Genomic DNA, 21,084 nt, shown 5'->3' with positions numbered 1-21,084 from the left:
ATGGCGGGGGTGTATTGCTTGTGTTTGGTACAGTTTCTGAGTACTCAGGTTAGTACGTTACTGGAGCTGAAGTGGCTGCAACTTTTTCTATGCGCACCTCGTTAAGAAGTTCTACTTTTTGAGAAAATGAGGGAAATTGTACATCTGCAAGCGGGCCAGTGTGGAAACCAGATCGGAGCAAAGGTAGGAGAAAGTTGATGTCAAGCTGATAAACGTAGTGTGAACTAATGGAAATGTTTATTTTGGTTTAGGCGGGCTGATCAATGAGCTTACTTAGCAACAAAGCTAATGCTAGCACACTTTGTGCTCTACCAAGCCTTTGGATTTAACATGGAGTCCAGTCTGCTTAACGTAATTCGTGGTTTCTATTTAATGTCTTTTCTCCGATTGTAGTTCTGGGAGGTAATAAGTGACGAACATGGCATCGACCCGTCCGGGACATACCATGGAGACAGCGACCTGCAGCTGGAGCGGATCAACGTCTATTACAACGAAGCAACAGGTTAACACCACTTTGCTAAAGCTCCCGTTCTACAGTTAGATTATCTAATTTCTGAGTGAGCCAAGGTAATTCAATACCCTCTGCAAGGCTTGATAGTACCGTGGCCATCCAGCAGGGGGTCTTCATCCTGCTTGGGAGCCATTTGAAAGCCTAATGATTGACTCACCTTCCTGGTTACTGTCGGCCCGTTTCCAAGATACAAAAACTAAACGGATCTCCATCTAACGACAAAATTAATAAGGAATATGGCGGTCATAATGGAAGAAACACAATGTATGGATACAACTTATAATAAAAGATTATTACCTTAAACGATTGGTAGCAGGAAGTAATCAAAGTGAACAAAATTCACTTGATCTGAATTCACAACTGAAATTAAACTACTTCTTATGTGTTAAAAGAAGCACCATTAAAATTTGTTCTGTATTCATACATGCAGGAAAAATGCTTTGTTATATATTAGATAAGATGTTAAAAGAAACAACTGTTAAATACAATTACAGCCAGTGGATTAAACATAATGTGTGGATGGACTGAAGGATGCTGTGTTTAGCAGAAAATGGTTTGTAGCTATTTTTAGTTATTTGTTGAAGCTTTATTATTCTTATTATTGTGTAGCTTCAATCACTTGATACGTCATTCTAAAAGTAGTGATCAGTATAACAACTACAAGATATAAATATTCATTTTTTTAAATCTGAATACACACTACCGCAGAAACTTTCAGGTTGTCTTTGCTTGAGTAATTCTTCCTATATTATTTGAGGATTTCCTTTAATCTTAAGTTTTTCTTTGCTTCTTTAGGTGGCAAGTATGTCCCTCGTGCAGTGCTGGTGGACTTGGAGCCAGGCACAATGGATTCTGTGAGGTCTGGTCCCTTTGGCCAAATCTTCAGACCAGACAATTTTGTCTTTGGTGAGAGTCAAATATTTTGATATGCAGCATGCCCTTACCCATGCTGCTACATTCTCCATTGTCATAGCTGTTAAGTACAGGGTGTCCGCGGGGTCTTGAAAAGTATTAAAAGTTGATCAATCAATTTTGGGAAAATTAAAAGTATTAAAAAGTCATAATTGTGGTTTTATGAGGTATTAAGTTTCATAGGTATTCAAGCTGTGACCCAAAATATACCCATGGATATATATTTTCCTCCTTGCAACTGTCCCCTGATTGGGACGTTCAACATTCAACTGATAAAGTTCTAAAATAGAAAAGAATAGAGTTACTTTATTGATCCCAAACTGGAAAAATTGTTGTGTTAACAGCAGAAATTGATGGAGTCAGTTGAAAAATACAAAAATAAAAAATAATAAAATAAAAGAAATACATAAAGACTCTAGTTACAATAAAATACAACAATAAGGATTGTGAGCGGTATAAACACCAGCTATAAATTAACGTCTTTTCTAGTTTCATAAAGAGAAATTAGACACAACATTAAAGCAAATCACTCAATCTCTGGCACATGTCTTAAATTTTAAAAATGATTAAATGATTTCTCATTTTCTTCAGCAAGTTGGCCTTGAATAACTCCTGTATCTTGTTGTGGGAGTGTTGATAAACCTGCCTTTAGTTTCATTTGTTCTTTCAAGCTTTATTCCTCCTTAGCTTACATCATTTCTGTAAAAATGTAAACTACAACTGTTAAAAAGTGGATGCCAACAACATCTGAAAGTTGCGATTAAGTCTTAGAACTTTTTTAAAGGTTTTTGAAAAAGTCTTAAAAAGCTATTGAAATCAACCTCAGGATTTCAGCATATACCCTGAAGTAGCTTTACACTGTTGAGAAAGAGAAAAGCACACTTTCACACGTATGTATTGCACATTACAAGTAAATTATGTGATGGAGTCATATTTCAAGTAGAACATGATCCAGGAAGCGTTGACTCCACAGTGGTGATAGATCTCTGTATTTGCATGTTTCACAGGCCAGAGTGGAGCTGGTAACAACTGGGCCAAAGGCCACTACACTGAGGGAGCTGAGCTGGTGGACTCAGTCCTGGATGTGGTCAGGAAGGAGGCAGAGAGCTGCGACTGCCTCCAGGGCTTCCAGCTCACACATTCGCTGGGAGGAGGTACCGGCTCTGGTATGGGTACACTGCTCATCAGCAAAATCCGTGAAGAGTATCCTGACCGTATCATGAACACTTTCAGCGTGGTGCCCTCACCAAAGGTTCATTCATTTATATCATTTTAAAGCACATCTCCTCTTCTTTAGGCTTTTCTCTAAAGTCCTTCCTTTGTCTCTTCCCTCTGCCTCCTCTCTCCTACCTCAGGTGTCAGACACAGTGGTGGAACCATACAATGCCACCCTCTCTGTTCACCAGCTGGTCGAGAATACAGATGAAACCTACTGCATTGATAATGAGGCCCTGTACGACATCTGCTTCCGCACACTCAAGCTCACCACGCCCACCTATGGCGACCTCAACCACCTGGTTTCAGCCACCATGAGTGGAGTGACTACCTGCCTGCGCTTTCCAGGCCAGCTGAATGCAGATCTGAGGAAGCTGGCCGTTAACATGGTGCCCTTCCCCAGGCTGCACTTCTTTATGCCAGGTTTCGCCCCGCTGACCAGCCGTGGCAGCCAACAGTACAGGTAGAGAGGAAGGAGCCACTCGACTTCACACCTTTAGGTTGATAACATTGAAGATTTTATAAATTATGTCAAATTAATCCAAATTGTATTATTGTCTATATTTCTAGAGCACTGACAGTTCCTGAACTCACCCAGCAGATGTTTGATGCCAAAAACATGATGGCAGCTTGTGACCCTCGTCACGGGCGCTATCTAACAGTCGCAGCCATCTTCAGAGGCCGCATGTCTATGAAGGAGGTGGACGAGCAGATGCTCAACGTGCAGAACAAAAACAGCAGCTACTTTGTGGAGTGGATCCCCAACAATGTCAAGACAGCTGTCTGCGACATCCCTCCCCGCGGCCTCAAGATGGCAGCCACCTTCGTTGGCAACAGTACGGCCATTCAGGAGCTGTTCAAGCGCATTTCAGAGCAGTTCACCGCCATGTTCCGTCGCAAAGCCTTCCTTCACTGGTGAGTGAAACGGTGTCTGCACTTATGCAGGACTGTTCAAACATTCAAATAACAAAACACTGTTTTGATCTCATGCATTCGTGACATAACTACACATTTTTAAGGCTTTATAAAACTCTTAACTGTAAGACTCAAGCAAATTTGTCAAAAAGCATTTGAGTGAGTATTTTCTTGTTGCAGGTACACTGGTGAAGGCATGGATGAGATGGAGTTCACTGAGGCTGAGAGCAACATGAATGACCTTGTGTCTGAGTACCAACAATACCAGGAAGCTACTGTTGAGGAGGATGGCGAGTTTGAGGACGAGGCTGAAGAGGAAATGGCCTAAACACTACCACGACCCTCTTTCTTTACTATGCAACAGTTGGTCTGAGCAGCGTGATTTAAATCATTGTTCATCAGCGTATGGCTCCTCCACTTTTGTTTTTTAAATGTCGTCTGTTCTTGTTTGTTTCTCGTCTTTTTGTCTGTTTTTGATGTTAATGTTTAAACTTTTCCTGTCCTCTTCTCTTCTTAGTTATCCGCTGTATTCAAACCAAAAAAAGAAAATACTATCATGTCCTTCTGTTGATCTTTTTCAAGCTACAGGCTTTAAATGTTTCAGTTGAAAGAGAACGTGGCAGATCAAGGCAAATTTAAAGCCCATTCTGTTTCGTTCAGCAGAAAAAAAATCAAAGATAGAGAAACTACCTTCACTTTAACAGGACTAAAAGCTTTAAAAAGTGTGGCGAGGTGATCACTGTTACATTCAAACTGACTCCTGCTGGTTGTAATCATGACACTCACAGATGAGTTTAATAAAGATTTTATGAGTTGGTGCTAGTCTGTGTGGATTACTGGTATCTTTTGTGAATCCAGGATTTTTTTTTTATCTCAAATAATGAAGACAAAAGCAATTTACCATTGGGACAAAAAGAAATAAGAAGCTTTAAAAAAAACTTCCATTGATATAAAATAATCAGGGTGTTTGCGGGGTCTTGAAAAGTATTAAAAAGTTTTAATCATAATTTAATGAGGTATTAAAGTTTATTGGTATTCAAGCTTTGACTCCAAATGTATCCATGAATATTTATTTTCCTCTTTGCGTCTGTTACAAATTAACCTGACACACCAGACAGCTCCATATATCCACCATGGAAACAGTCCATCATCAAAAATATCCACACCTGGTGATTGGACGATCATTCTGCTCGTCACACTCATCACAGACCAGCTAGAGGATCTAGAAAAAGCTTTAGCATCTCATAGTATTTCTCTCTAGATCATAAGAGTTTCTCAAGCTTCCTGAGAAAATTTCTCGGACTTTTGGTGACCTGGGATCTTGGATCCTTACAATTTAGAGAAAGCTTCCCCTGATCTCAGGTGATTTGGAACAAATTTTCTTTGTTAAAATCACCTTTCTACTGGATACAACGTGATGAGATAAGGTATTTATCAATACAGTTACGTAGCACTTGTTTGAGATTTGACAACAAGCAAAGTTGTAATTTTGTGGGGCATGGGCTAAATGTAGCGCTAGCAGCCCAACATATCCGTAGGCTAATGTGACAACAAACTCAGTTTGTACAGTAGTTTAGTAGCTGTCTGTATGTAGCGCTGATAGAAAGCAACACAATCTCAAGCACGTGTCCTAAATTTTGACAATGATGAAATAAATTCTTGATTTTTTTGTGCAAGTTATCCTTGAATAACTGCTGTTACTTGTTGTGGGAATGGTAATGTTAATTAACCTGCCTTTAGTTTCATTTATTCCTTCAAGCTTTATTCCTTCTCATTTTACCCAATTTATGTTAAAATGCAAACTACAGTCATCAAAGATTGTTTGCTAACAACAGCTTAAAGTGGCAATAAGGTCTTAAGACATTTTGAAAGGTTTTTTTTAAAAAGTCTTAAAAAGGTATTGAATTTAACCTCAGGATTTCAGCATGTACCCTGATAATGTAGATCGTTTTTTTTTTTTTTTTTGACTGTGTTTCTTTAATTTTCTGATGGAAAGACATTGGAATCAGGTTAATTATGTAATACAGTGTCTGGCTTTTTCCAGCTGATATGTAATAAATTTGCTTAGGTGAATAAATTAGATCAGCTTGAATTTTCCCTGAGACCTTAAAACTGGAGGGTCCCTATGACAGTAGATTTAAAGCTGTGCTAAACTTTTTTTTTTTTTTGTACCCGACTGTCAAAAGCACGTCCCTCAAACAGCTGAGCATGCACTGCTTCCCTGTGACACCATCACATCCGTATCATCTGCAAATCTTGATACGGCTTTCCGAGTGGTGACAGTGAAATGGGCAAGTGTGAAAGTCTTCACTCATGCTGAAGGTGTACATAATGAGTATACACAGCAGTTATTTAGGTAAAGGCTAGTAAATTATTCACTGAATTCATTTTGCTCACAACACAATGACAGACTTATTTAAGGCCTGCCACTGCCTTGGAGACAAAAGTTTTCCTTTTAAACCCTCCCAGAGCATTTCATTTAATTAATGTAATGATTTCAAGATAATGTCAAGATATTGAACCCAAAGCTAAAAAAAAAAAAAACATACACTGCATGAAAGTTATTCACTGCAAATAATATAATAAGGAAACCTGTGCAATAACAGAGTACTGACACATGCAGTCACATGAAGTTAAAAGGACTCAGGGTATGATTGAGCATTTGTATTTCAGGTCATTGTTCATGTGAACAACATGAGACATTTACAGGGGACAAGTCATTTTAACACTAATATCAAACATGTTCAGATTTCACAGCGTGACTGATATCCACATGTCTGTATCTTTTATATCACGTTAGTATCTCACAGTTATTTCTTTGTTAGAGATGCAAAACTGTTATGTAAAATCTCTGACAGTCACATCAGATTAAAGGAAGTTATCCAGCACAACAGGCCATGTACCTGATAACATCTTACATCCTGCTTTCACTTCAGCAGAGTATGGATTAACTCTGCTTTGATCCTTATCCATCCACACAAACGTACTGACACGGCACTGAACAGCAAAGCTCTTTGTTTAACTGAATACACAGAACAACTTCAAATGGTAACAATATCAAAAGTAGGGGAGAGCAGGGTTGGTTGTCACGCTTTTTACTCTTGTGTAAGTTTCTTATCATCAAAAGATCTTGAAATTGTCATTCCTACACTAACTTGAAGCCAAGCCACACTTGGCCTGCAGGTTACTTCCTGAAGAGGCAGGGTAAGCCTGAGCTCATTTGCATTCTGTGTTCCAGAGGATGAAACAGGTTGCTGGGAAATGCGGTGAAACAAAGGGATTTTTCTCGCAGGCCTGAATAAATGATCCAACTGTTTTTTTTCTTTTCCTTTTTTTTTTAGGAAAGAATGTGACATATGGGGACATCGGAGTATTTTTGGATGTGGCAGGACTCAGAGTTGCAGACTTCAAATACAACTCTGAGTCCTGCCACATCCAAAAATACTCCGATGACACTGCTATTGTGGCGTGTATCCAAAATGGACAGGAATCTGAATACAGGGATCTGATAAAAGCTTTCTGTGACTGGAGTCATAGAAATTGTCTCCTACTGAACACCTCAAAAACAAAGGAAATGATTGTGGATTTCCGAAAGTCTGGGCTCTGCCATCAGCCAGTTAACATCCATGGGGTGGACGTGGAGGTGGTGCCAACCTACAAATATCTTGGTGTACATCTGGACAACAAGTTGGACTGGTCCCTTAATACAGATGCACTCTTTAAGAAGGGGCAGAGCCGTCTCTTTTTCTTAAGGAAGCTCAGATCAATTGATGTCTGTGGAAAGCTGCTGCAGATGTTTTATCAGTCCGTGGTAGCCAGTGCTTTGTTTTATGGTGCAGTCTGCTGGGGAAATAGTTTAAAGCAGAAGGACAAGAGGCGACTGGAAAAACTGGTGAAGAGAGCTAGCTCTGTGGTTGGATCCAGTTTGGACTCACTGGAGGCTGTGGTGGAAAGGTATACACAGAAGAAAGTGGAGGCCATCATCCGTCACTCTGATCACCCACTTCACAACATCATAGTCCAGAGGATCAGCAGCAGGGGACGCCTTACCTCTGTGCGCTGCAGGACCGAGAGGTTCCGAAGATCATTCCTCCCTGCAGCCATCAGAGTGTACAATTCTTTGCTTGGAAGAGAGCCCAAACAACTTGAATTTCCCTCCGGGGATTAATAAAGTATGACTTATCTTATCTTATCTTATCTTATCAAACATCAAATCAATTGACTTAAAGATTTTTTTAAATTGGATTTCAAGTTTCAAATACACAACTTAATGCAGCTTAACAAAAATGAGCTCGGAACATGACCAGGAAACACCGGTGTTCTGTGTTTTTTGGAGGGTCAGAAAAGAGCCGAACATGGTTTTCAACACAAAGCTGGCTGCCAGTCCTGAAATCTACAGGGAAGTCAGGTGGAGAAGAAGAGAGGGGGCTGTTGTTGTTTTTTTCAGTAGAAGAAGAAGAAAAGGCGAAAAAGATGGTTTTTATTGTTTTGCACAAAAGAATTGATGTTGAGAGTATTTTAAAATGTAGAATCACAAACATGCATCACATGAGTGTAAATCCATCACATTTTTGTCAGAACAGATCAGGAAGAAAGGAAGTAAAACCTGGACAGACAACAACTAAAATGGAAAGTAAACATCGATGTCAAGTTTCCAAGCTAGGAGTCATCAATAAAATTGTTTGGTTCGAGGGACAACTCTGAAGTTGGCTGTTTTCTGCGACACAGGTAAAGGTGCAACGTACTGTTGGATAACGTTTCCATATCAATTTTTATCCACTCTGAACTGCGTTGTTTTACATTTGACAATCGGAGGTGTAATGGTGGTTCATTTTTGACGGCTAGCTCTGTCAAACAGAACATGAGCTATCAGAGGGTTATGCTGCTGTCATGGAGCTTTCTGCCTGTTCTTCCTCCAGCTATAGGCTAACAACCCTGTAGCAAGTAGTTGGCTAGCTAATAACAATCTAAACTATGACTTTACCTTCACACTGTTTAGGGATAACAGCTGTTTGTCCTAACTTAATAACTTCATTGTGTGAAAGCCTAAAAGAAAAATAGCGATGAGCTGAATATTTACAATTTGACATGAAAAAAAACAAAAAGTCCTGTCACCTCAAGTTCATCTGTTTTACTCCAGAGAAGGCTTTATAAATGCCCTGGTCCAGATTTTGTAAATTTCCATACCACAAAATGAGAGACAGCACCCTCTGGTGGTAAGATATGAGTGCAACCACCAACTCTGCTGGCCCCTAAGTGTGAATAAAGAGTTGACTGCCAGCAAACTGGTGAAGTGTGCTGAAGTGGTCATGTGCAGGAATTGTGTTTTATGAAAAGTTTTATTTAAATAAAAAAAACATCTTAACCTCTAGATTTAACTGCTACAGCCATCTTTAAATAAGAAAATGTCTAACACATTCGATTATATGTAATCATATCACTTTAGACTGTCCTCAAATTCATCAGAGGGCAACAAACATATTGTCTTCAGAAATTTGCCTCAGACAAAATGAAATGAGCTTGTTCATGAAAACAGCTTGATAGGCTGATTGTGGTAAATGGATTTGTGAATTAACTTCGAGTTTGTCCTCAGAAAACATGACATGTACCACCAGGGGTGATCAGTCGCTATAATGTCATTAGTCTGGTGCACCCCTCTGCAATGTCCTAATGCTTCCAAAGCTTATATTCTCAACGTCTATCAACAATTACAGGATATTTTCAAAGCGCTGGTTTTGTGTCTTCTTTGCTGTAGAAAATATAAAGAGAGGCAGACTCAGCAGTATGACAGTCAGCTGCCTTCCTGCCAATAGTGTCAGACTTTGAAAATACTTCATCTTAATGCTGATGGTCTTGTTTGCTCCACTAGTTCATGGAGAAGTTAAAATCTAGTTCTGTCTTTTTCATCACCAGCTGAAATCTCACATGAGCTGAGAACAGATTTTTGATACAGACTTTGATAGACTCCATGTAAAAAAGTAAAAAAGGAATAAATAAAAGAAAAGGCACATTGACATCCATGCCTTCATTTGAGAGCAGCAGAAAAAAAATACAGTTTGTGTACAAAATGAAATATGCAAGCTCCCTACCTGACCACAAGGTGTTCTGGGTAGTGGAGTTATTGTAACCATTTTATATAGGACACATATAATATTTCAAATTCTAACATGTATGAATGCATTAATTGTCCTTTCAAACAGCTGAACAACAGCTCAATAACAATTTTCCTTTAAACTTCAGCTATGAATGACAAAAGAGCCAGGGGGCCCAAAGGAACAACATATATATTTAGGCGTTTGGGTCATTTTAACACCTTTGAAACATGTGCTGATTTCAGGTTTACATTTATTCACTGTAATAAATGTGATGTAGCGTGTAAAACTTAACTTAAAGTCTTCACGGAAGTAAAAGTGAAGTTATTAACTCATCATGGCAGGGGCAGTAACCAAGATAACCAAAATTCCACACTTTTAAAATGTCTCTTTCACCAATCAAGTGGATGTCTTTGTCTCTTGTGTATTTCTTCTTTCTCTCCATCCAATATCAAAGGCCTGACACCCACAGTATGAGTGAGGTGTGATGATGCAGCTTTAATTTACTGTAAAGCATTCAGCATCAGACGAGGTTTCTGAATCATAAGTGGATCATAAGCAGGATGTACACATTACATGAAGAGAAATGAAAGTTCAAGACCTAAAAGTAACTGACTTTGACTGCCTTAACGCAGTGGTTCCCAAACTCTTCACATCCCTCCTGTACCCTTTCAGACATCTGCAAAAGAAATGTGTCAGTAAGCCACCTCCACCTCCCTCATTTGGCACGCACAACATACAAACAAAACCTCTTAAGATGAATTATTTCTCACAAGAAAGAGTCATTTACTAGTATTTCCAGCGAACAACGCCAGTCCACTCTTGACAAAAGAAGAAATTTACTGGTGCTAGACGATAATGTCTCTCTGGAAGCGCAATTTATCTATTTTAGCCATTCATCTATTTATGGTGTACTTTTTTGGCAATGTGAGCAGGCACCTCAGACTGTAGCCAAATTCTACGCTAGTCTTAAAATGTAATCAGGCTTTTTTCAGATCACCTTTCATTTTTACATTTTTCTTATCCTGCTATGTAAATTTCCGCACCCCTTGGGGAACGATTACCCCAGTTTGGAAATCACTGCCTTAAGTGAACCATCAAAACAAATAGGATAAAACCCAGGCTCAAACATAGCAACTCTTTTTGGTAACCCACTGTATCCCAAATCATATATCTAGCAAAATTTGAGGCTTGAGGTTTCTGCTATGAGTGTACTAGACCACTGGTAAATCACCTGTTTCAATGTCAGGATTCCACAAACATATACTGTTTTACTAAAAGATGTTATACTCTGTGGAATACTACAATATGTTAAATAAGAACAAATCTTTATTATATACAGGCTTGCATAGGAGAAATATGGGGTTTATAAGTGACTTAACTGATACTGACAGTGATCTTCTCAACTATAAACAATTCTGCAGCGAGAATAATTTCAACCTCTCAGAGTCAGAGTTTATTAACCTCAACAAAGCACTTCCCCAAAGCTCAACAAAGCTTTTCTGAATCCAATCAGCAAATACACTGCAAGTCTGTAGACACACAAAAAGAAGTGTGGGTATTTACTTGTCAGCATATGTGAAGCTGAATATTAAAAGAAAATCAATATCTGCCGTCCATTGTGTGACAACGCTAAACAGGATAATGAGTGTTAAAAGTCATGTAGGGCAAAAAATGCTTGAATCACTGCATATTTATCAGCTGCATTTAGAAAAAAAAACTTGGTCTTGGTCCACTCAATCATCCTCTGACTGGCTCTTACAGACCTCCAGGGCAGCTACTCCATGAGAGGACTCCTGATCCTTCACCTTTGCTCTTCTTCTATGGACACACAAACTTACAGAAAAAACACCAGTTTCTTGTTATTTTTATAACAATTTTCCAATAATACATACGATCTACTTCCAACAGGACTCCACAAGCCCAGCCTGCATCTGTTTTTGCCTGCATTAGGTCATACCCGCCTTTCTCTTTTGTTATTGCTTCTAGGTTTTACAACCTCAGGCTCCCACTGCCCAAACTCTGGCCTCCCCGCTGCCTCAGAATGGGACTGTAAAGGGACTGGAATTAACCACACGCTCTTTTTTTTTTTTTTTTTTTTTTTTTTTTTTTTCAGATTACGGGAGCTCTATCGTGTGTTCTTGTGTTTTCAAATTTTACAGTAGTCATATAACGTGCATATTAGCAGCCTTTACTCATAATCATTAGTTCATCTTAATTAAGTCTCAGTTGTATAAAATAACAATGTTAAGTTACACATATATGTATGTGAAAATATATCTGATACAAAACTGGTTATTTTCACTAAACATCATTTGTTATTACAAGTCATGTTTTCTAGTTCAATTATATTCTTTCGATTTTTGGGATTGTATAAAATACATTGTCGGTGAATTTGTAAGAGAATGAATCAATAAAATGATACATTATAGTATTCCAATGTATTCTATTCTTATTACAAGCAAGTGATGCTTACAATGCATCACTGCATTGTAATCAATAAATTCCTTATCTTGTAAGGAAAACAACTAAAAACACACAACATTTATGCTCTTTAAGACACTGAGTTTCAACATGCTGATCTCACTATCTGCTGTATTCTTAACAACTGGATACATAACAGTCCTACGTTAAAACTGGATATAAGCTTTCAAATATCAACCTGATTAGAGAAGAAATGAATAAAACATATTGCATTCAGTGAAATAAATAAATAAATAAATAAACAAGAGTTAAAATGATAATTATCTTGGAAATTTTAAAATATTATTTCAATTATAAACATACTCTTTGTTTTTTTTTTAATTAATGAGATGATTTTTTTTTTTTCCTCAGATCCACAACCTTCTTCCAGGATCTCTAAAACCTCCTTCACAGCACAAGAATCTGTAAAAAAAAAAAAAAAAAAGAAAGAAAAAAAAGAAAAACGTAAACACATTTAGCTCGGTTGCAGTAGCATTTACTTCACTGCAAAGGATGTAGCACTGTTTAGGAATACACAAGCCATATTGCTGTAAGTTCACAGCCCCTTCTTTTGTGCAACTCCTAAAAACAGCTATTTCAAATGAGCATGTTGGCCATATTCACTTTCTTTTATCAACAACTGATGCTCTTTAGCTAGTCATTTACAGTTAAAAAACACACACGGACACACAAAGAATCCATTCACCTGCAGAACTTGAAAAATCTTTTCAGCTATTACACAGACACACATCCATCTGAACACACAGTCACGTGTTTTCCTCCTATTCCACTCAGTCATAGTCAAAGTCATAACTCATGTTACCATGGCAACAATCTCCTCCTTTTACCTGGTTTTGATTGCAACCTGGGAGGTGTTCACAGAGGTTGAATGAAGTGAATGTTACATTAGTTAGTGTGAGTTGGACTGTTTCACCTCTGATTGACCAAAGTTTGATTCCAGTCCACACTGGGACAAACAGAAAAGTTTGAGAGTGAAGAACAAACATTCAGATCTTCCATCAGTCAGACAAAAACTGAAGTTCCTCAAACTGCAGTGCAGTCAGGGTTCAGTATTTCCAACAAGTTCACTGTTTAAATGGGAATGCTACCTCGAGCTGTTTGAAGTAATGTGTTTACCAGCAGTCAGAGAAAAAAAAAGATAAAAGGTTTGATATTCATTTTTGAAGCTTCATTATCTTTTAAAATCAGACCCTGATCCATATTTTCAGTTCTCACTTTTTTATTCACTTTTGTCACATTTCTCAGTCCCTTTGTGCATTTTCTATCCATCAATACTAAAATGTGCTCTGTGAATATCCAAATCTACACAAACATTGCTGCTGAGATTTCTGACTTGAGTAAATGTGTTTGTACAAGTCTGTATTTCACACACACACACACACACACACACACACACACACACACACACACACACACACACACACACACACACACACACAAACACACACACACACACACACACACACACACACACACACACACACACACACACACACACACATGGCATCACTAATGGTGTCATCAGCACATACTTTTTTTGTTTGTCTTCATTGGAATAAGTTGTTCTCAGATGAGCTTTGAGCTTATTGGTTCAGATCAATAAACAATTACTGATCTCTTTGGCTGCTGAAGTTCCATAGAGCTTCTTTCTCTGCCCACGGAGAGACAAAGAGACAAAGAGACAAAGAGACAAAGGCAGCCATCCATAAAGATAATTCAGAGGATTGCTTTCAGGCGTGAAACTCATACTGTAACAGTCGTCACCTCTGCTTATTACTACATGACAGGACATGGTTTATAAATCACATGTAGCTCTGCTGATCCAACCAATGACTTACAAATGATTCTATAGAAACCTACACGTCAGATGAAGTGAGTAGTTCATCATCTCAGTAAATGAACAGGAAAACATAAAACAAACAGTCAGCATTGCTACAGATCCTTTAGACAGACTGTGCCTCGAACAGTGTCACAGTCATCTGCTGAACAGTAGATAACACTTTACCTGACAGATGTAACATTTACCAACATTTAAACCATGTCAGAGTTGATGCTGTAGTGCTGTGGCTCTCTACAAGGTGCTGATCCTGTCCCAACCTACTGTTCTCTAGTAATGCTCAGGTTTCTGCCTGTATAAAACATGGACGTAGCCTCCGTGACGTCACCCGTCTGTTCCTGCAGCCACATTCGCTAAGACGCCGGCTGTGAGTTTTTCTTCGAGCAGCTACAGGGCGCCCGCCGTTCACATGACCTGAGCTGTGGCTCTGATTGGAAAATCAAACAATCCTCCTACTAAACCACAGAGATAGAAAAAAGTTAACTCTCCTAACAGTGTGTGCTGATAGTGAAACAGCGTTTTAGACTCAAGCTGTTTTTTAAACCAGGCTGTAAATATGCATTTTAATGCCATAAAAGTCAGTTTTTATGGATGTGACTTCTGGTCTCTCTGCAGCCAACCCTTACGTGGATCATCAATGAACAGCGACTTTTAGCGCTTCCATAGGCTTCATTTTTACTAAGTCTGTTTTTTTAAAAGAACATTTTGCTTTGTGTTTTGTCTTATCCAAGCAGATCACACACACTGTCTGCTCTCACACTTCACACAGTTGATTTGTGTCTCAAGTGCTGCCCCCCAGGTGGAGGATCTGCTTCCCTGTATCATCAAAGAACAAAGACCCAGAGAGCAGAAGTTGGACGGAGACTGATTCAACGTGACTGTGTAGGACCATCAAAGCCTCCAAGAAGTGCCAGAGAAGACGGGAAGGTTTCATATATGACAGCTGAAGGTTCTGCGTTTCTTGCCCAAAGGTTCTCTGGGCCTGTGAATCAGCAGGAGGGAGGCAGATCTGCCATTTTCACACTTCACTCTTGATGTTTCCAAAGTTACCCCACGCTGTTCAGCTGTGATCTAGCTAACACAGCCTCACACTGAAAAGACGAGAACGCTGCAACGGTGAAACTTTCTGTTTATGTGTAATGTGTTATTCAAGCTAATGTGATTGTAATTCATCTCAAGGATGATCCTCAGGAAATAAATCCATCTTTGATTCAAAAAGACTTTCAATAAAATTATGTTACAGTGAAACTCTTTGTTTGAGAGTAATGAACCTGACAATCTTATTTCCCATAAATCTGATATGAGACTAACATTTAAGATTCTGCAAACCTTGTTGAAAAGAAAAAAGTGCTTATTTTGCTCTTTAGACCGTTACTCATAACTGTGGAGGATGATCATGGTTTTATTTATATCCTGCCTGGCTCATCTGCACAGTAATAGTGCCTGTAACAACCAATTTAAGGCAGCGTGTTGGAGCAGTACGATTCAGAGACAGATGAATGAAGAGATAATGCTATCTCATGTGAATCCCCCTCTGAACCTCTGTGGAGGTACCAAAGTACATCATCACAGCATAGGGAAAGCTCAGGTACCCATATTTCAGTTCAAAATGATGTTGAAGGGTGGATTAAAAGTGTTGACTTTAGCAGTTAAACAAAAATCTGTACAGAGTGCTGAAACCCATAGTGGTAGGTTTTCCAAAGGACAGGACTTGGACAAGAGGTCAACTTCTCAACTGCAGCAGGGAGACGATGTGATATAAATTGCATACTGAGAATGGAGCATGTGGAAGCTGTAAGAGCAGCCTGCCACTGAGATAAGCAGTAGTAATATGTTTGAATTTATTACAGTTGTTAAAAGGCGGCATACAGGTAGATTTTACAAAGCTCACCTTAACGAGGCTGTGAGGAGTTTGAAAGTGATCTTGAAAAAGTTCTAGATATGTGCCTGATTGTAATCCACACTTTAAAATGAGATTATCAGCACCAATATTACAGGTTACAGGTTGGTTTGAATTGCTACTTTTTAGCTTCCAGATCAGGTCGACCAGGACTAGATTGATCTACGGCACGTCTAAGTCTCTATGGCAACACCACACCAGCTGATGAAGTTTAGTAGAGAGAAGGAATAAGACACAGAGATCTGTGTTTTTCTCTGCTGAAAACGATTTCTGTGATTAATTTTGTAGTGATGGTGGACACTGGAGCCTAACTGTCAGACAGAAAAAGGAGCAGAAGAAAGATAGACGGGGGAGTGAAAGAGCCCAAGCTAAAGGCTAATTAGCATTTAGCTCAGGCTGTATCACTCCATAACACAGGGGCTAAACTGTTAGCGATAATGTTGATTCCAACCCACAGTCAGCAGTTATTTTGCAGTGGTCTGTTCAAACTTGAGAGTCTTTCAATAAAATGAAGAGTGAGGTTACGTTAGCTCTGATTGGTAGATGACTGGCAGGACATAGCTAACCAGGATTTACTAACGTTTCACATAACAGACATGTCTGAGAGCACCTTGCTGCCAGCTGTGCTAAATATGAACAGCTACTAACTACTTACAAACTAACAGTGTTTACTTGTTGTCACATTAGCCCACAGATATATCGGAGCACCAGGCTGCAGATGTTGCTAACATATAGGCGGCTCCTGCAACGTTTGCTTGATGTCACATTTCAAACCATAGTGCTACATAACTATACTGATAAATACCTTACCATGCCGCTTTGATCTACAAGACCAGAGTCAATTAAAGAGGATGAGCTGGGACTAAAGCAAGGTAACCTGTTGTTATCTATGAATTTTCTCATGTACTGTTTTAAACACAAGCAGGAAAAGTAGTGTAACACATTATCGTTCATTGATTGCAAAATTACCATTGTTTGCTTTTGTTTTATTGTTATTTAATTTCTTTTTGTGCATGTACATTTTTATATTTTTGTTTATAATCTTGATTCATTTCTGACTGAGAATTTTAGTGTGCTGGCTCAAATTTGGGTATAAAAACATAAATTAGGTTTGGGATTCTTCTTTTCTGCTCACAAATGGTTCAAATGGTCAATGAAAGCATCTCATGATGACAGGTGGTGTAATACAGTTGTTAGGCACTGTAAATATATCTTAAAAATCAGTTAGCAGCTGCTTTGGGTGTGTGTTGTTGGGATGATAAAGGACCTTTCAGAGGTAAGCACAATTAATTTTTACCAGACTCTCTGTCCTGAGAGACAAAGATCAAATGTGAAACTTGCCAAAGGGGACATGAAAGAGAAGAAGACGGAGACATGCTGTGAAAAACATAGAGAGGGCGATATGTGTCCCATTCAGAATGTCCAGCGAGTGGAATGGAATTTGACTCCCTGAGCGTTTTCTGCTAAGTGACTTTACAAATCTGTCTAAAACCCAAAATAAATAAATAAATAAAACCATCAGATACAACAGATTTTTATAAAATTGATTGAGTGTCTTTTAATCTGGACCAAGTCCATTGCTGACTTGTTGGCGCCGCCATCATGAGTGCCCGCCATTAGTGCGGTGGAAGAGCAGTGTCTACAACCACATGTTGGCTGTGACAGCCACAAGAGCACTGTAATCAAAAGGGCTGAGGCTTATGTTATATTTCACAGATTGAGGGTTTCAAACACCTCAGATATGTATTTAAGAAATAACATAAATTAGGTCCAGAGTTCATGCTAAGCTCTCTCTTAGCTGACCAACCTCCAGGGTTCAGTCTAATAACACGATCAGGCATAGCCAGCGTTTAACAGCAACACAGACACTGATCCTGTATCATGTCTCACAAAAACAAGGCTGGAGCCACATGTTTCAGTACAAAACTCCGCCTGAGTTCAAGACACCAAAAAATGAACCCAACCACAGCCTTAACTGATGACTTGTTATAGTGTTGTCTGTATGGTTAAAGGTTTTTTTTTTTTTTTTTTTTTTTTTTTCTTTTTTGAGGCTCAAGTAAAGGATATTAAAAAAATACCTTGGGAAAAAAGTCACACATCACAGGGCCATACTTAAAAAATAGGGAGGTAATCTGGAAAAAATTACAAGTCAGGAGAACAGCGAGACAAAAGGTGAAAAACTGGAAAAGTCACACCTCAATCAGGAGTGTTGGCAGGTCTGTTACCCGTTAATCTGAAATGTTGTGCTCCTCAAATTAACTAAGAGTAATTACAAAAGTCACCTCTGTGTTGATTACTGATGCTATCAGTAACAACAAAAAGAGGTGAATTCATAACGCTGTACACTGGTGGCCAAAACTGATAGAACAGCTGACAAATCTGAAAGTACTGACCTCCAACACATGATCATTTTTGATTTAATGTCTGTAATCTTGTTGCCCTGGTGTCTCTTTTACAATAAATAATTAATGGCAAAAAGAAGATTTGGCCAATCAGAGTAAAGAACTAGTCACAGCACAGAATGACTGGGTAAAAGAGCCAATAGTAACTCATGTTAGTGTTTGTGTGTTGGTTTAGGAGAAGACAACTTGTTCTGTCTCCAACCCATGATGGTTGAAAAACAAATGGTTTACATTGAGTGATCAAATCAATATTCAGTGGGTTTATTTCAGAGTAAGAATATAAAACCAGTTTAATGGATGCCAACAACCATGTTTCCACATAGCGATGAAATCTCAGCGTTGCTACTTTTGTTTCAGATGCCATGACACCATATTGTCCATAATTAGCCAAATGAAGCTAGTTGTTGACATTCAAACTGACATTCTAATGTTGACAACAGAGAACAAACCTCTGTGATGTCACAGCTGTCGGAACATTCTGAGGTCCCTCATAGGGTCAGAGAACTTTAGACACAAAGACACTAGTTCAAGAGGCAGCAGCGAGACACAAGCTTGATACCTGCTTGATACTGGTGAGATACCTAGAAAGACCAAAGGTCACTTGCCATTTGTAGTTTCAACAAAGAAGCACAAGTGTCAAAGACAATGGAGTCGAGATCGTGCTGCTTCAACTCTGTTGAACCCTCAGCCTCCGCTGCACAAATGAGTAAGTATGCAACAAATTATTTACAAAAACATGTAGATGAAGGATTTTTAAACACTGATTGTTACCTGAGTCACCCAGACTTTGAATAATTCAGGGAACACACACATCTTACATGTTTGTAATTTACTGTTTTTCCAGGGAACAACACCTACCCATTCGGCAATGCAGGAAAAGGTTGCAGATCAGAGTTGGTCAAGACTGGCTCCAAAAGAAAATCGATGGAGAGCCTTGAAGGACCTGAGAAGAGGAGTAGGATCGCTCCAAGTAGGGGGGGCGTGAATTCAACGACCAACTGGAATATGTTGGCTCGCCAGGGTCTCTTTGGCTTTGAAGGTAAGATGAGAGAGAAATGATATTGATTACACCTGTTTTTAACAAGGAAAATGTTTGACACATGAGATCAGCTCAGAACTTGGTAAATGGTCATTAGTGACATTAAACAAATCAAGAGTTAGAGGAAGTAGATTAAGTCCTCTCCTTTTTCTCAGCTAGAGTCTGAACTTCAAGTCTGAAATCTATACTCAGTTTATATAAACAACCCAACTGTTTTATAGGTCTGTGTAGTCCACAGGTTAATACAACTGGTTAGTCTAAATACCAATGTTAGAGTGTGGGGTTTAGTGTTGGCTTCCTGACTCACGTGTTTTTGTTTTCTTCCTTTTTTTGTCTTCTTGATTATCTCGCTTATTCAAGATGCCTTGAGCCTGTCCTCGAGCCTCAGTGAGTCCTCGAGCCTCAGTGAGTCCTCATTTCTCACTGTGAGCAGTTACACCAGTGGGAAAAGGAAATCCACGGATGACGAGGCTGAAGAGGTGCCCAGGAAGAGGAGCAGAGGCCCTGACTGTGAGGTGGACCACCAAACCTCCAACCCCCTCCTCAGTGGATCCGATTCAGCCAGGAGAGGTATGATATATTTAACATTTTCATTATTATAAGGCTGAGAGAGCATGAGAATTATTTCATCCTGATATGATAAATGTGATTATGATAGGGTTAAGATACGTCACTCAGTGGATGATGTTTACATTCAGAGCCCAGCTTTTTAGCTCTGCTTTGTTTTCACTTTGGAAACAAGAGATTTTTACTTATATGAATGAAGCTGAATGAGAACGACCACAAGTAGAATCAATGACCGTGCAAAGAAAGTTTTCTCTGACTGTTTTTCTCTGTGTTTGTTTTTTGTAGCTGTCTTTGAGGCCAAGTACGAGCAACATCAACTGCTCGGTGAAGGAGGCTTTGGAGCAGTTTATGCCGGCTTCAGGAGAGCAGACAACGTGCCAGTAAGTTTATTATCTGTTCGATGACACACACACACACAGACACACAGACACAGACACAGACACACACACACACACACACACACAGACACAGACACAGACACACACACACACACACACACACACACACACACACACACACACACACACACACACACACCTGCCTCTGCACTTTGTTAATAGTAAAAACTAAACCAAACTCTTTCTGTTTTTTTTCTGAAGGTCGCAATCAAACACATCTCTGGGGCACCAGTAAAGAAAATATCAGTGGTAAGTTGTTTCTTCCTTTTCAGTTATATGAATTCGTTAAATATCTGCTGGCTTCTTTTTTCTGCACGTTAACTGAAAAACAAGTGCTTTTTTTAAACGTAAAGTTGAAACATTGTTGACTGTTTATCTGTTTGCGCAACTCTGCTCAACTTTTTCTCTCTCTGTGTGAAGATCCGAGATGGGAAACAGCAGAGGATCCCTCTGGAGGTCGCGCTCCTTGAGAAGTTTCCTCCGAGCACATCAGGATCCAGTGCAGTCGTAGCCCTGCTGGACTGGTTCGATCTAGGGGAGGAGGTGATCCTTGTTCTGGAGAGACCAGTTCCCTGCATGGACCTGGACAGTTATGTGGACACTTGGGGGTCCTACGTGCCAGAGCGTCAGGCAAAGGTAAGTCCTTGTTCTGTCGTGTTTATCTTTGGCACAGTGTCTGTGTGAACCATGAAGTTTAAACTCTTTGTGTGTCTCTTTCTCCTTCAGGTCATCACCAAACAACTGCTGGACGCTCTGATCGAGATCGAGTCCCGAGGAGTTTTCCACAGGGACATCAAGCTGGAGAACATCCT

At 39.3% G+C, this 21,084-nt stretch overlaps 1 protein-coding gene across 1 annotated transcript; it reads left to right on the top strand.

The window, feature by feature from the left end:
• The first annotated feature begins 2 nt into the window (after positions 1–2).
• Positions 3–4,382, top strand: LOC141806554 (tubulin beta-4B chain-like). The gene is made up of 7 exons (XM_074692138.1): positions 3–183; positions 394–502; positions 1,307–1,417; positions 2,431–2,675; positions 2,779–3,101; positions 3,209–3,553; positions 3,734–4,382. The coding sequence occupies exons 1-7, from the start codon at positions 127–129 to the stop codon at positions 3,879–3,881; spliced, it is 1,338 nt and encodes a 445-aa protein (XP_074548239.1). The 5' UTR covers positions 3–126; the 3' UTR covers positions 3,882–4,382.
• The last annotated feature ends 16,702 nt before the right edge of the window (positions 4,383–21,084 follow it).

Source organism: Halichoeres trimaculatus, unplaced genomic scaffold (genome assembly GCF_033239565.1).
Source record: "Halichoeres trimaculatus isolate MK-OKI-2021-1 unplaced genomic scaffold, fHalTri1.1 fHalTri1_scaffold_17, whole genome shotgun sequence".
In the NCBI taxonomy this organism is placed as follows: domain Eukaryota; kingdom Metazoa; phylum Chordata; class Actinopteri; order Labriformes; family Labridae; genus Halichoeres; species Halichoeres trimaculatus.
The sequence above is the reverse complement of the archived record's forward strand: the minus strand, read 5'-3'. Positions and strand labels throughout refer to the sequence as shown.

What these genes read in the sequence shown, in the direction of transcription:
- LOC141806554 (XM_074692138.1), top strand. Translation starts at nt 127, where the DNA reads ATGAGGGAAATTGTACATCTGCAAGCGGGCCAGTGTGGAAACCAGATC. An exon ending in GAAACCAGATCGGAGCAAAG is followed by an intron (nt 184 to 393) that starts GTAGGAGAAAGT and finishes CTCCGATTGTAG; the next exon opens with TTCTGGGAGGTAATAAGTGA. An exon ending in CTATTACAACGAAGCAACAG is followed by an intron (nt 503 to 1,306) that starts GTTAACACCACT and finishes TTGCTTCTTTAG; the next exon opens with GTGGCAAGTATGTCCCTCGT.